At 34.8% G+C, this 14,383-nt stretch overlaps 2 protein-coding genes across 3 annotated transcripts; one reads left to right on the top strand and one right to left on the bottom strand.

Annotated features, from left to right (window-relative positions):
- Positions 1–364: 364 nt before the first annotated feature.
- LOC115698719 (uncharacterized) lies at positions 365–4,245 on the bottom strand. Its single transcript, XM_030625864.2, has 6 exons — positions 3,957–4,245; positions 3,755–3,846; positions 3,541–3,640; positions 2,076–2,934; positions 1,785–1,918; positions 365–1,510 (listed from the first exon to the last, which is right to left on the bottom strand). Exons 1-6 carry the CDS (start codon positions 4,049–4,051, stop codon positions 640–642), a joined length of 2,151 nt encoding a protein of 716 aa, XP_030481724.2. The 5' UTR covers positions 4,052–4,245; the 3' UTR covers positions 365–639.
- Positions 4,246–7,256: 3,011 nt separating this feature from the next.
- On the top strand, positions 7,257–13,943 carry LOC115701176 (ABC transporter B family member 26, chloroplastic). 2 transcript variants are annotated; one of them, XM_030628896.2, is made up of 18 exons: positions 7,258–7,832; positions 7,931–8,058; positions 8,235–8,277; positions 8,795–8,839; positions 8,965–9,087; positions 9,175–9,278; positions 9,514–9,568; positions 9,733–9,803; positions 9,945–10,047; positions 10,384–10,594; positions 10,766–10,839; positions 11,042–11,098; positions 11,188–11,262; positions 11,359–11,433; positions 11,506–11,787; positions 11,860–11,924; positions 11,999–12,059; positions 13,419–13,943. In XM_030628896.2, the coding sequence occupies exons 1-18, from the start codon at positions 7,431–7,433 to the stop codon at positions 13,509–13,511; spliced, it is 2,067 nt and encodes a 688-aa protein (XP_030484756.2). In that variant the 5' UTR covers positions 7,258–7,430; the 3' UTR covers positions 13,512–13,943. The 2 variants fall into 2 exon arrangements, with proteins under 2 accessions (XP_030484757.2, XP_030484756.2); XM_030628897.2 differs by lacking the exon at positions 11,042–11,098 and having other exon boundaries at positions 7,257–7,832.
- The last annotated feature ends 440 nt before the right edge of the window (positions 13,944–14,383 follow it).

Here is a 14,383-nt window from a genome sequence, read left to right as displayed (position 1 = left end):
AAATGTCCCTATAACCCTTTTGTTTAATCCTCCCAATAATTAAATCAATAAAGATTGCCTTCATTTTTCAGACTTCTCTCCCAACATTCTATTAATCCAATTAGTAGAGCAACCATTACACCATAAATGACTTATAGGGAAGGTCCTTGATACTTAATCTACTAATGAATGGTCCAGGTTCGTTCCTTCCATACTACTACTGACTGAACCAGACAATGAGGCTAAAACCCTGGAAAAGCAAGCCCCTTCTCGTGTGAAATCCACTAGCCCCACATATGATGAAATATCCATAAACAATAAATTCAAAGTTAGCTCCAATTCAGTTGGTGATGTGCACAAACTCATCTCCGAACGGAACAACCTAATACAATGTGATGATAATATTCTGTGACCACGCGATAAACAAAATGGTAAAGATGTCGTCCACAAAATTATTGCTCGTAGATCCCCTATTTTTCTTAGTGGTATAGTATGCTTTCGAAAAGGAAATAGAAAATCCCGATGGGACTTGGTACCCTAAGTGGCTAGTACTTAACACCCCGGATAAGACATAACTTCAGCATACAAATGATCTTAATTTTCTGATTTAGTGATCTAACTAATCAATCAATAATACATGAAATATTTGAGTGTGATGTGTCAACAACGATGAAACAAGATGTGAATACACAGTGCCCAGCATGGTAAGTGAACCATACCTATATAAAGGTAAGTGGCACTGCTCCAAGCCCAAAGAGATTCCACCCAGCACCAGAAATCACCAACATTAACTCTGTCGAAACCTACAAATGCACCTTTCAACAACACGAAAGTGATTGGGGGAAATCCAATAAGGCCAAAAACGAGATTGCATCCCAGTCTTGAAAGAGTTCTCAAGCTCCGAAGTCTAGTATCAAGTTGTATGGGATGAGCCAATAAACACAGCGGAACAAGAAGTAAGCCCCCAATTTCTGCTGTAGAGAAGTTAACAACTGACATGAGACACAGACCAATGAACACTGTTGAGATGGTCACTGATTTCAAGATAGCCCATTCTCCAACGTGAACTTGAGATACCTTCGCACGTGAAAATGGAGAAGCCAAAAGCGTATACATGATCAAAAAGCTAAGCATCGAAAACAAAAACCAGATGATGAACCTGTTTGTTGGGGAGTAATTGGGTATTTGACAAATAAAATAAGGAAGTAAAGAAACAACTAATCCCCACAAGTGAACCAAAAAAACTTTCTTTGCAGCATGAACCCATTTCCACGATCTGAGAGCGATGCTAGATTCATCAGTGTCAGCAGCATGAGTAGATTTATCTTTTCTCTGCGTAGATTTTAAGTCAGTTGCATCAGCATAGAGAGATGCTGCAACCATAGGAAGTGGTGCAACAAGAAGTGCAAAAGCAATCATGTAGACTCCCACTGAGACAAATTTACTGGGAGAAGTTAGTAGGTAGAGAAAAAACGATTGGTGAAACTTCTCAAGAAGGTTGTTTACTGAGCGCACAACTCCTTCAATTAACCTGCAACAGAGAAAAGAACACACTTTTCACCCAAATGATACCAAAAAAGGAATTAATGTCATCAAGACTGCAAAATATATTGTTCTTACTAAAGCTCTGTATAAAATGAATTTTTGAAAATTCAGTTTAAAAATTACGAAATAATTGATATGTGTAAATGAACTTGGACACTATGCAAAAACATAAAACACACACACACGCACACGCACACACACACGCACACACACACACACTTGAAGGTAATTACTGGAAGAGATAAAGTTAAAGTACTAACCGACCACCTCGTAGCAGGAAGTCATTTCTCCTCGACATGCTTTCAAAAGAAGCTCTAGGTGCAATCTCCAAAGTAATTGCGTCAACTTGGTAATCCCGAAAAGCACCATGAGGACCAGTAGGAACTCCCAAAGCCTAATATACATACAGTATAAGGAAGTATAGATGCAAAGACATAAATTAGTTCTCCTTGAAAAGAGATACCAAAGGATATAATAGAATTTTATTTTGCATAAAATATAAAAGACATATCACATGTCATTCCAAATATGAATATGAAGTGTAGATGTACCTGGTTATACAATGAGCTTGCAAGTGTTGCGATGCCCTCAACATAATCAGATGCTGGGATACCAAATTTCCATTGGGGATTTAAGCTTCTTGCAACTTTCCCAACTGATTCAAATAGTTCTCCCAAAATCTTAAGCAATTTGGAGTCAAGTAGAGACCATAATTTCTCCACCTTTACCCGAAATCCCTGCCTATGCACAGCCAAATAATTTACAATATTAATTAGGTCAAGGTTTGGCATCTGTCCGTTGGAGGCCTCAGCATTGATGCCTAAACTATCCTCATATTTTTCACTTTTATCCACTACTTTAATAACTAGGGCTGCAGCCATTGTACCAGCACGCTTAAATCCATCATATATATTTTTTTCTGTGTTTGAGTAATCATTCATTTCATACAAGTAACTGCTCACAGGACACATTTCTGAATTTATTTTGTGGAGATTAGTAAACACTGGCATGTGATAATCTCTCAACCAGGCAGTAACTGCAGCTTGCTCACCGTGTTGGGAATCTGAAACCAGCCAAATAACATCCTTGGCCAACCAAGTGACTTGGGTAAGCAAGGAAAATACTGAGTATGCTATGCCTAGAGACAAAGCCTCCCCCTGTGTAATTTTATCCGAATTGTAAGGTGTTACAAGGACAATAGCTTCCTTTCCATCACCACGTGGAGCTCTTATTATCCCAACAGTGTTGGTACCATATGATGAACAACTGATATTCTGCTCAATTTTTCTAGAATTAGGACTGGAGAAAAAGTGTAGTGGATGAAACTGAACCATTTGGGGATGAAATTTTTGAAAGGTAACTTCAGCGCCCAAGTTTGACATATATTGTGCTATCAGTCTCTGACTCTCTCTGCATCAAAATATTACAGGTTCAAATGTGAAAACAATAACAGATCAATGTCTGAGCTTGAAACAATTGACTCTCAATAACCAGTGCAGGAATGTTGAAGGGAACAATTGACATATATTGTGCTACCAGTCTCTGACAGTAGGATACTAGTGTTGATTATTCAGGCAGCAAATGGAACATGACTTCTTAAATATTTTTCTACGTGACTGAATAAAACTTTGAATAATATCACAGCAATGTGTAAGTCATCATTAAATAAATAAGACGATATTAAAATGCAGGCATCCAAAGCAATACACAAACAATGACATCAATTAATTGAACTAAATCTCTGAAACGTGAAAATTTATGGCCTCTTCTCAGTGTAGCTACACTAACTTTAGTACATGATAGCTCTTCTACTGCAATAATGAGGTCCAAGGATTTTTATGATCAAGCCCATACCCATACCTAATTTTATTGGTAGAAAATTTTTAACGGGTGGTCGTTACCAAGTGCTCTAATACAGAATTCATGATATAGATATTAAATTAATCTTTCAGAATCTTAATTTAAACCTAAACTAAAAAAAAATTAATTCAAATATTATTTGAAGAAAGCACATACATGCCTGCACCTCGAGGCTTCGACTTTATAGAAATTAAATCCTTGACAAAGATATTCGCCTCTGAAGCCTCTTGATTGGAGAGCATTGGGTGTGCTGAACCTGCAAAACAAGTTCTATTCGCATTTCAAGAAAATGATCGTCCCTATGATCGAGCTAAATGATTAATTATTGTAGAAATGCAAAAAATTTTGTTAAAATATTGATGAAATAGACCTGGCATGAGAGCATTTTCTGAAATGTAGGTATTCTTGGCGAGAATCGGCAAAAGAAGAAGTGCAACAACACCGGCAGCGCAGCAAACAACGCTGAGAAATTTATCATAATTCAGCAAAAACGAAGTCATTAGAAGTAAGATAGAGATTTAAATCAAAGTTTTGGATCGGATCTGTAAGCGAATATGAAGACGAAAGAGTACCTAAATAGAAAGCTATGAGAGATGAGGAAGATCCCCAGGCGTACGATTGGGCGTTGTTTGGATTTAGGAGGAGGAGGAGTTTCGTTCTCGGCCATAGTTACCGAAGGTAAGGCTTACTTAGTGTGTAGTGAAGCTTGAGCCTTGAGCTGATTCAAGTTTCCAGTCTCAGAACATTTCAAAACGGTCAGTGCAAGCAAGAGGAAGAAAGAAGTTGAAGCTAAAATTGGGGAGAGACCAGAACTTCGATGGGATCTTGGGCTTTCCATTTTGGGCTATAATAAGGGATTTCGTAGAAATTAGGAATTATTTCATAAATATACAAAATTAGCAAAAATTTTATATTTTTAGGGACTTACTGATTTATATTTTGTACAAATAAATTTTTCTTTTTTAAGAAAATACAGTGTTGTTTTTTTATTATTTAAAAAAAAATTGAAAGAAAATTTGTGCTTCATTAGAATAGGCAGTGAAAGTACAAAGCAAGTAAGTTACATGGAAGGTAAAGGACCATTCCACACCAACTCATTATCTAGTCCTAATCATAGTTTGACAACCTTATGAGCGAATTAATTAGAGTCTCTATACACATGAACAACATTAAGACTAGGACTGAAAGATAACATGTGTTTGATACTAATTAAGATATCATTCACTGGACTAACATTCTAATTGCAAAAATAAAGTTTGTCAATAATAGTTTTACAATCAGTTTTTAAAACATCTACAGGAAGGTGAAGCAATTGAATCCATTGAATATCATGCAGAATTGCCTTTGCTTCAGTTAGGATAGTAGGAACACTTCCAACACAGGGCTTAGATATCCCAACTTTCACCCTGTCGAGCTCATCCAAAACAACAATACCAAAGCTACGCTTCCTGCTATGATGATCAAGGGAAGCATCAGTGTAAACCTGCAAAGAACCATCCAAAGAAACCTCCGAAGACCTGTTTTGCAGAGGAGTTGAAGCACTAGGATGGTGATTATTGTGTTGTGCATCTATATATTTGAAAAAGTAGCTAACACACCAATCAAAAATGTCAGAAGCTAGAATAACATTGTGATGATGAAGATAATTGTTCCTTTGATTCCAAAAATAAAAAACAGAACAGAATATTAACATAATCCTTATCCAAAACATCAAAAGAGCACAATAAAAATTCACTGATATCAAGGTGTTTATATTTATTATAATGAGCCACAAGAAGAAGTGATCCTGCCAAATTATCCTCCATTGAGGTAAACATTGAGGGAGGTGGTAGTAATACACTGGGTAACCCAACTTCGAAACTTCTGAGGCACCCCAAAATAAGAGAGCACATGATCAATGAACCTCCAACTCATTCTATCATACGCTTTCATAAGGTCAATTTTTATTGCAAATAAACCTACTTTGCCTTTTTTCTTGTTGAAAGAGTAGATAATTTTCTGAGCGATCACATTATTATCTTGAATATTCCTTCCCGGTTCAAAAGCAGATTGAGTAGGACAGATGAGGTTTGGTATGAGCGGCTTAATTCTATTAGCAATGATTTTAGAGATGACCTTGTACAACACATTGCAGAGAGATATCGACCTATAGTGATTAGTTCTTTTCCGGTTTTGGACTTTGGGTATGAGAACGATATTTGTAGCATTGACTCCTTTATGCATAGTACCCATCTGAAAGAAATCAGAGACCACTTCACAAAAATCCTTTACAACAGACCCCCAATAGTGTTTAAAGAAGAGCACTAACATTCCATCAGGGCCAGGGGCTTTGTTGTTACTCATGGCAAACAGAGTACGCTTGATTTCCTCATGGGAAGGACCCCTGATAAGCTCTGTCCGATCTTCTTCAGAAATTCTATCCTAGATGAGGTAGTTGCAATTAAGGTCGTGACCATTATTCGCTCCTGAGGAGATTCCTTTAAAGAACTCAATAAATTCATTACCAATTAACTCTCATCCAAATGTTGTCTTTATTCAGAATACTCTCAATAACATTCCTTCTTCTTTTGATAGCTGGCGAAAGAAAGAAGAATTTTGTGCAACCAACAATTATCATTAAGTAACTACATTTTATACATAAAAATAAAAGAATAAACGTATAAAATCCATTAAAGAAAAAAAAAAAAGAATAGAACACTCAAAAAATCAAAATTAAAAAAAAAAATTGCATTGAAATAGAATGAAATGGAAAGAAAACAATTTTTATTCTATTCATATGTTTGGTTGCGTCAAAAAGTATTAGAACACCATTCTTATAGAATTCTCTTTCTACCATTTTAGTAGAATGACTAATCTATTTTGAAATAGAAAGAAAGATAACACGAGAAAAAATTACTAGGTAGGATAATTACTAGGTGATAATTACACAGTTTAGTAATTACACTATATTTTAAAATGCAAGGTGTGTTTGGATATGAGGTGGTAATTACATATGAATTCTTAATATCTTATTTGGCAAAATAATTAGTAATTACATGAGAAAATAATATTGTGGCTTACCAAACGCCTAACAATTTTTTTATAATTTTCTTTTTTATGTAATTTAAATTTTATTCCATTTTATTCTCATTCTTATTAATATTACCATTCTCATTTTTATTATTATATTTTGATTCTTTCCAACTAAACTCCAACTAAGAATTTAAAAAAAAAAAAAAAAAAAAAGAAAAGAAAAACTCCAACTAAGTATATAATGTAAATTAGTCTTTCTAAATTTAAACTCATTAAAAAAAAAGAGCAATTTGCGGCGAAACCCCTTTATGTTTTGATTTTTATACACTTAACCCCCTTATCTTTATTTTTGGTGTCAAAACCCCCTTATGTTTAAATTTTTATACACTTAACCCCCTTATCTTTTTTTTTGGTGGAAAAACCCCCTTATGTTTTAATTTTTTACACTTAACCCCTCTATCTTTTGTTTTGGTGGCAAAACTCTTCAGTTTACTTTTCTTTGCAAATTTAAAGTTTTAGTTAAATATTACCGTTAAATACTAACTGGATTACTACTGTATCGACTTCGAGGTTTTACCGTTACATATACAAAGGTGTATACAGTGGTCATCCAGTTGATATTTAACGGTAATATTTAACTGGCGTGTCAAATTTGCAAAGAAAAATAAACATAAGGGGGTTTTGCCACCAAAAAAAAGATAAGGGGGTTAAGTGTATAAAAATTAAAACATAAGGGGGTTTTGCCACATAAAAAAGATAAGGGGGTTAAGTGTATAAAAATTAAAACATAAAAGGGTTTTGCCACAAAAAATAAAGATAAGGGGGTTAAGTGTATAAAAATCAAAACATAAGAGTTTCGCCGCAAATTGCTCTAAAAAAAACAGTTCATTGGACTTAAGCGCAATGAAGTCTCATGTCTGAACTGAAGATCAGTTACTTGTGAAGAAGCTTCTCATCCCTGCACAGTGCTAGCTATAAGCTACGCAGACCAAGATGCGAAAACAGCCCTGGACAGTCGTCTAATTTACATTTCCATGGCCATCCTCCACCACTCTAACATTTCCTTCTCACTTACAACCACAACAACTCTTTCTCTCACCAAAAAACACCAATGCCCATTTCAAACCATACACTCCAATCTCAGTTCTTTCCGTTTCCCAATCCACACTTCGCCGTATCTTCGCCCTTTCCGTTCTTCAAAAAAACACGGCGCCGAAACAATAGTCCGGCGGCATTGGGCTCGATTTTTCGGTTCGGTTACGCCACTCGAAAGTTGGTGGAGATTACATGATGATCAGGAAGAAGAAGAGAAACCACAATTACCTTCTGCAGAAGAACCTGTTACGGTGTCGTTCGCTATTCGGAGAATGTGGGAGTTGATTGGGGACGATAGATGGATTGTCTTCGTGGGCTGCGGTGCTTTGATTGGAGCCGCTGTGAGTTTGAGTTGCTATGGGATAAGCAATATTAGAAATGATTTATACTTTAATTGAATATGTCCATTTTCTCACATATTGTAGTTTTCTTCATGCAGGTTTCTGAGATTTCAATGCCTGGTATACTGACAGCAGCTATTTTTTCAGCTCAACGAGGTGATTCCATGGTGTTTTATAGGAACTCGCAGTTACTGGTTCTATTGTGTCTCATCTCGGGAGTCTGCAGGTTGGATTTTGTTCTTTGCAGCTTTAGAGAAACACTGCTCACCATGTTTACATTGTTAAGTAAAGATTTGATCATTCATACCAAAATGAGAAAGGGTTCCCACGAGTTGATTATGTTTATAGAATTAATATTGTTTAAGACTATTTAAATAATGTTATGTTCATTGGAAATTTCAGCGGTATCCGAAGTGGCTGTTTCGCAGTTGTTAATACAATTTTGGTAAGTCTCCTTTCCTCTCTTCTGAAGAAGTTTTTATGGACATGAAAAATATTGCTCTGCATAGTGATTTGTCATTATGAATGTGTAATTTTAAGACTTTAGTGGACTTTCTTTGGATAATTCATCTTTTAATGTGTTATAGAGGTGTGTAACAACTTTAGGAAGAAAAGCATGAAAAACAGTTTGAGATTCTTCCGTTGCCCTTTTGCAAACATTGGTGGTATTCTCATTTCTCACAGGTCTGGTTAGAATGAGCAACTCAAAGAATTCTTTAGGCTTGGCATTCAGTATAATTTATGATCTTAATTAATCTTACTATGTGATAAATGGGGCACTTTTAACACATTTTGTTTTCTAATTATTCATAGTGGATAGCATTCAAAGTGATTCTTGAACTGAGTCTTTGTTTCACCTGCTATATGCATCATCTCATGACCAACATCTATTGATTTTACATGAGCTCTTTGGTATGCAAACTGAATATGTAATCATCAAGTGCTTCATTTGCATATGGCAGATCAGGCGACTAAGAGAAACTCTATATTCTGTGATCATCTTCCAGGTTTTGTGCCTCCTATAGCAGTTGTAAAACTTTCAGCAAGCATTTGAGCTATTGTGTTTCTGAACATGTTATTCTAGGTAAAATAATTGAAGGAATACACTGTTCTGTCTGCTTTCTTGATGTAGGATATATCGTTTTTTGATAGAGAAGCTATTGGGGATTTGACAAGCAGGCTTGGGGCAGATTGCCAACGGCTTTCTAGTGTCATTGGGAATGATATTAACTTAATTTTACGGAATCTACTTCAGGTTATTGTTATTAATATTTTTTTCTCGGTTAAATTACGTCTCATTGCTTTTCAATGACGAGAGCCTAAGATAAACTTATATATTTAGGGGACAGGGGCATTGGTTAATTTGTTGATGTTATCTTGGCCTCTTGCATTATCTGCAATTGTGATATGCTCTGTGTTATCTACAATTTTTCATCACTATAGTTGGTACGCATCTCAACTACACTATCTGAACTTGAGTTTTGCATTTGGATTATTCTTTTAAAATTTCCGTCATATTTCTGAAACAAAAGAGTACTATTACAGTCTTTAGAGAAAAAAGTTATACTTTGGATATAATTATGTTTGTTATATTTTCTTTATAAATATAATTCAGAATAATCTAAGCACATTATAGTTATGCAAGCAAATAAAGTTTAAGCAATTCATGCTTTCCTTCAAGGTATCAAAAGAGAGCTGCAAAGTTGACGCAAGATTTCACTGCTGGTGCTAACGAGGTATGCTGAAATGTAATCCAAATTGGTCTTAACTTCATTTGAAAACATCAAATTATAAACCAAGCTGGTTTAATTTATTCGTGAATTGAAAATAGTATAATAATTTGTAGTTTCGGTCATATGAAAACATTGTCATGTGATTTATTTATCATGTTTCCATGTAGGTTGCACGAGAAACACTTTCTTTGATAAGAACAGTCCGGATTCATGAGACAGAAGAAAAAGAAGAAGGAAGGTGATCTTATGTTAATCTCCTCTCGGGATGTTCATCCCTTTTAATTTTTGTTTGCGTCGTAAACTTTGACATCCAAGGCATATGTATTCATGCTCAAGCTGTGATGATAATGATTATGTGATTCATCCTATATGATGTTAGGTTCAACCATTGGCTGGATAAAATAGCTTTCATAACTATTCGAGAAAGTGTGGCTTATGGACTCTGGAATCTGAGCTTTTTTACTCTATATCGTTCAACACAGGTAAAGTTTATCTTTAAGTATGGGAAATCATAAAATGGACTCATGAGTGAGCAGTTCACTTTGTACTAACTGGTCAGTTTTTAGACACTCAGTTTAATGCTTTATTTTTCAATTGTCATGGTTGTTATTTTGTTATTATTCTTATTTTCTGTTGCACCATTGATTTTTTATTAGTCTTATTATGCTTTATCATTTGTTGTTAAGTACTCTAAAAAGGTGTCGTATTTGTAATATATAGGATAATTCAACCTGTACTTAACTAGTTCTAATCTTTGCATCAAAAATAAAAACTAGTTCTAATCTAAGTTCCAGTTTATCAAACATCACACTTTACAGGTTTTTGCAGTTCTTTTGGGAGGAATGTCAATTCTAAGTGGTCATGTAACGCTTGAGCATCTTACCAAGTATGTTTTGTACTGTGAATGGTTAATATATGCAACTTGGAGAGTGACAGACAATGTATCAACATTAGTGCAGTCAGTTGGAGCAAGTGAGGAAGTTTTTCAATTAATGAATCTTGTGCCCTGTAATCAGTTTCTATCAAAAGGCAAGTTCTCTGTGCACCTCATAGATTCTTCTGGTTAATGACTTCGGACTATGCAACATGTTTTCAGGTTCCTTGTTTGATATGTTATACAAACTATAATCTCGAAGTCGACCACATTCATACTCATTAAATTGCAGATGTTTTTGTTAATGAGCATTCCCTTGTCTACAGGTGAGAAATTGCAGAAGATAATGGGACACATTCAGTTTGTGAATGTTTCGTTTTGCTATTCTTCGAGAATGAAAGTACGCTATACCTCTTATCACATAATGAGAATAATTTGAACGAATACATGGATGTTAGCTTTAAGAGAGAGAGAGAGACTTGGGTCTTTATAGAAGTATATCATTTAGATTGCTTGATTCTTTAAGTGGTTCATTGGTATTAGTTTTGTAATTCTTTCCAGATTGGAGACTAAATTTTTTATTTTTCTTCTGCATTAACTAGGTACCGGTTCTAGATCGTGTAAACTTTTCTATAGAAGCAAATGAAGTCATTGCAATTGTATGAATTATCTTTAGTTTTTACTATTGTTTTTCTACATGATGCTTTCACAAAAGCACTCGGACTAATTGCTTCTAAATTTTTCCAAGGTCGGCGCAAATGGTAGTGGAAAGAGCACAATAATCAATCTTTTGCTTCGTCTTTATGAACCCATCAGTGGTCAGGTAACCTCAGTTTTATTTTGTGTGACCTGTAAAGAACACTGTAAGAGTTGAATGTGAAAACTTGTCTCTCGTATTAAAGGTGCAACTGAACTGCAGATTTACATTGATGGTATCCCTCTTAAAGAGTTGGATATTAGGTGGCTGAGGGGAAAAGTCGGCATGGTCGAACAGGTTAGAATACAAATTAGCTGGAGAATTGTTGGCAGCCTATAAAGTTACATCTAATTTTCTCTTGTTAGATAGGAACCCCATCTGTTTCATATGGATGTGAAGTCAAACATCAAATATGGCTGCTCTAGAGAAATTAAACAGGAAGACATAGAATGGGCGGCCAAGCAGGCATATGCCCATGATTTCATCTCATCTTTCCCTGATGGTTATGAAACCCTTGTTGATGACAAGTTACTCAGTGGGGGACAAAAGCAGCGAATAGCTATAGCCAGGGCCATTCTTAGAGACCCTGCTATTTTGATCCTCGATGAAGCTACTAGTGCTCTAGATTCTGAAAGTGAACATTATGTGAAGGCAAGTTGTTTCAACATTTTTTATGTTTATTAACACTGCTTGCTCACTTTGATGAAACTCTTTATCTTTTAGGGGGTTATTCACGCATTCAGGAATAACCTGAATTCCAAAAGAACTGTTATTGTCATAGCGCATAGGTAAATTTCTCATTTCTCTCATCCTGCTTTGACATCTTTTATGTGATTGACAATTATTGGCAATGGTTTTGCAGGTTCTCTACAATCAAAGCTGCTGACAGAATCATAGTTATGGACAGCGGCAGAGTCATTGAGGTTAGACATATCAGCTTTGTGATCAAAACACATTGCTGTTTATCTTAAGCGTTTAAATCTCTTGTAATAAAAGCTCAACCCAACTCCTTAAATCTTGGGGTTGCAGCATGATTCAAGCATTGCCATCCTGTCTTATTAGGGGAAATTTCTGTTGGGTCTGTCCCTAAGAAGATTATGGCCTTTATTTTCGGGAATGCTTTAAATATATTTATATATATATATATATAAATAGTATGTATATATATTGGAAAAAGAGACAAAGGTCAATCAAGAATTGACCTCCCCGATATTTATTTGGGACCATTATTTGTGGCGGAGGAAAACCATAGTACTAACATAACAAAAGTAATGTAACAGTTAGAAAAGTAAAACAAAAACAATAAAACAGAGTAAATGTCTTATCTAGGGAGAAGTCTTAGGACAGTATAACATCCACTTTCTCTAAGTAGGTCTTGTAACGAAAAGTTATCAAAAGCTTTTGTTCTATAAACCCATGTTGCAATCCAAAATTTAATCTTATCCCACAAGTCTTCGTTCTTGTTTTCTATATTTTCAAAAGTTCCGCCATTCCTTTCTAACCAAACTGCCCAGAAAATAGCCAATACTGCTACTGTCCACAGTCTAGCAGACCTCTTCCCTCCTCTTATCTTCCAAGACATGAGCTGAGCACAGCTTCGTGGCATGTATCAAAATAAACCAAATTCTTTCAGTAATCTACTTTTTAGATATTGGCTAAATGGACACAAGAGATGCCTCATCATTCTTACAGCAAACACACCAGGCCAGAGATAGCGCCTGATATGACCTCTTTTGCATTACCAACGTTCACCTTTTGCATTGCTAACAGCCAACCAAACACCTTGACTCTAGATGGAGCACAACTTTTCCAAACCAACTTAGCCCATTTTTCCTCTGTCATATGCTGATCTGAAACTAATCTTTGAAAGGCACTCTTACAAGATAAAATACCATTAGAACCTGGAGACCAAATTCTAGAGTCCTCTAACAAACCATAGATTGGTTTCTGGTCAAGAAATTGGAGCAAGCGTACTAATTATGGGATCTCCCTATCTCTCAAATGTCATCTGAAATGAAAATCCCATCCAGAGTTAGGAACCGACAAGCCTTTCCCCCGACAACTAGCTCCTTTATGCTTTTGTATCTCCCGGAAATTCATACCAGATCAGGAAATAACTAATTAGAGCAATACTAAATCAACTTAGCACCACAGGTTAGTATTGTGTAATTAGCATTTTTATAAGCAAAAAAGATAGTGTAATGTAGCCAACTTTTCAAACACAATGATTCTTGATAAACCCATACAATTACTTATCATTTGCTTCCTTGTTTGGAATACAGATGGGGAACCACTTCGAGCTCATGTTAAAAGATGAATTTTATGCAAACTTAGTTCGAGCTCAGACAGAGGTTTGTTGGCTTGATTCTAGTTGACTACATTTGCCACGCGGCCTCTTCTGTCTAATACCACTCCATCCAGCATCCTTGGTTTAATGACTCGACGAGCTTGGTTGGTCAACTCACTTGGGCTTAGGGATGTCTATTCGATTTGGCAGGGTGGTACATTGTAGTGATTTGTCCCTAACAATACAATAGGGGAGGGGGGCTCCCTATTTAAAAATTGATGGGATACAAACCTTGCACTTTTTATGAGTTTTAAAAATAAAATAAATTTAATTAGAAAATTCACTAGTTTTTACAAAAATATATGTAATCGCATTATTAAGGCAATTATGTGCGAATTACATGTTTATGGCCTTTTATATATACCTACTATATAGCCACACATTGAGTTATTACTAATGAATAGCTATTGTAAAAATTAAAATGATAAAATAAAAACCTAATTTATTTGAAATTCTAAAATATTTAATTTATTTATAGGCATAGCTTAGTGGTTTCATACATCTCTTTACAAAAGGAGGTCAGTAGAACATTTATTTAAGAATATTTTATTTAAAAATAATTTTTAATTTATTATAAAAAATTAATCTCTAAATTTTATATTAGTTATACATTTTATAAGTCCCGTATTAACAAGATATACATCTATATAAGAATAATTACATTTCAATAAAATATATTTACAAATTTATTTATGTAGAATTAATAATTTTATTCTAAATTGTAATATATGTATAAATAATATATTTACTTAAACATAAATCTATTATAATTGTTACATTGACATTTTATGGCGGTTTGAATATTTTTTAGTATAACTCTATTTTTAGTTATAACTTCTCAATTAGAATATAATTTCCTTGGTCCAAATGTATTCTTGGATAGAAGTTCTACTGTATATA

This window comes from Cannabis sativa, chromosome 8, assembly GCF_029168945.1.
Source record: "Cannabis sativa cultivar Pink pepper isolate KNU-18-1 chromosome 8, ASM2916894v1, whole genome shotgun sequence".
Lineage (NCBI taxonomy): Eukaryota > Viridiplantae > Streptophyta > Magnoliopsida > Rosales > Cannabaceae > Cannabis > Cannabis sativa.
The sequence above is the reverse complement of the archived record's forward strand: the minus strand, read 5'-3'. Positions and strand labels throughout refer to the sequence as shown.

Coding starts and splice junctions, on each gene's coding strand:
- LOC115698719 (XM_030625864.2), bottom strand. CDS start 4,051: ATGGCCGAGAACGAAACTCCTCCTCCTCCTAAATCCAAACAACGCCCA. Junction 3,847..3,956: donor TCTCATAGCTTTCTATTTAG/GTACTCTTTCGT, acceptor TAAATTTCTCAG/CGTTGTTTGCTGCGCTGCCG. Junction 2,935..3,540: donor AAGCCTCGAGGTGCAGGCAT/GTATGTGCTTTC, acceptor ATTTTGATGCAG/AGAGAGTCAGAGACTGATAG.
- LOC115701176 (XM_030628896.2), top strand. CDS start 7,431: ATGGCCATCCTCCACCACTCTAACATTTCCTTCTCACTTACAACCACA. Junction 9,569..9,732: donor TCACTGCTGGTGCTAACGAG/GTATGCTGAAAT, acceptor GTTTCCATGTAG/GTTGCACGAGAAACACTTTC. Junction 11,434..11,505: donor AAGTCGGCATGGTCGAACAG/GTTAGAATACAA, acceptor CTTGTTAGATAG/GAACCCCATCTGTTTCATAT.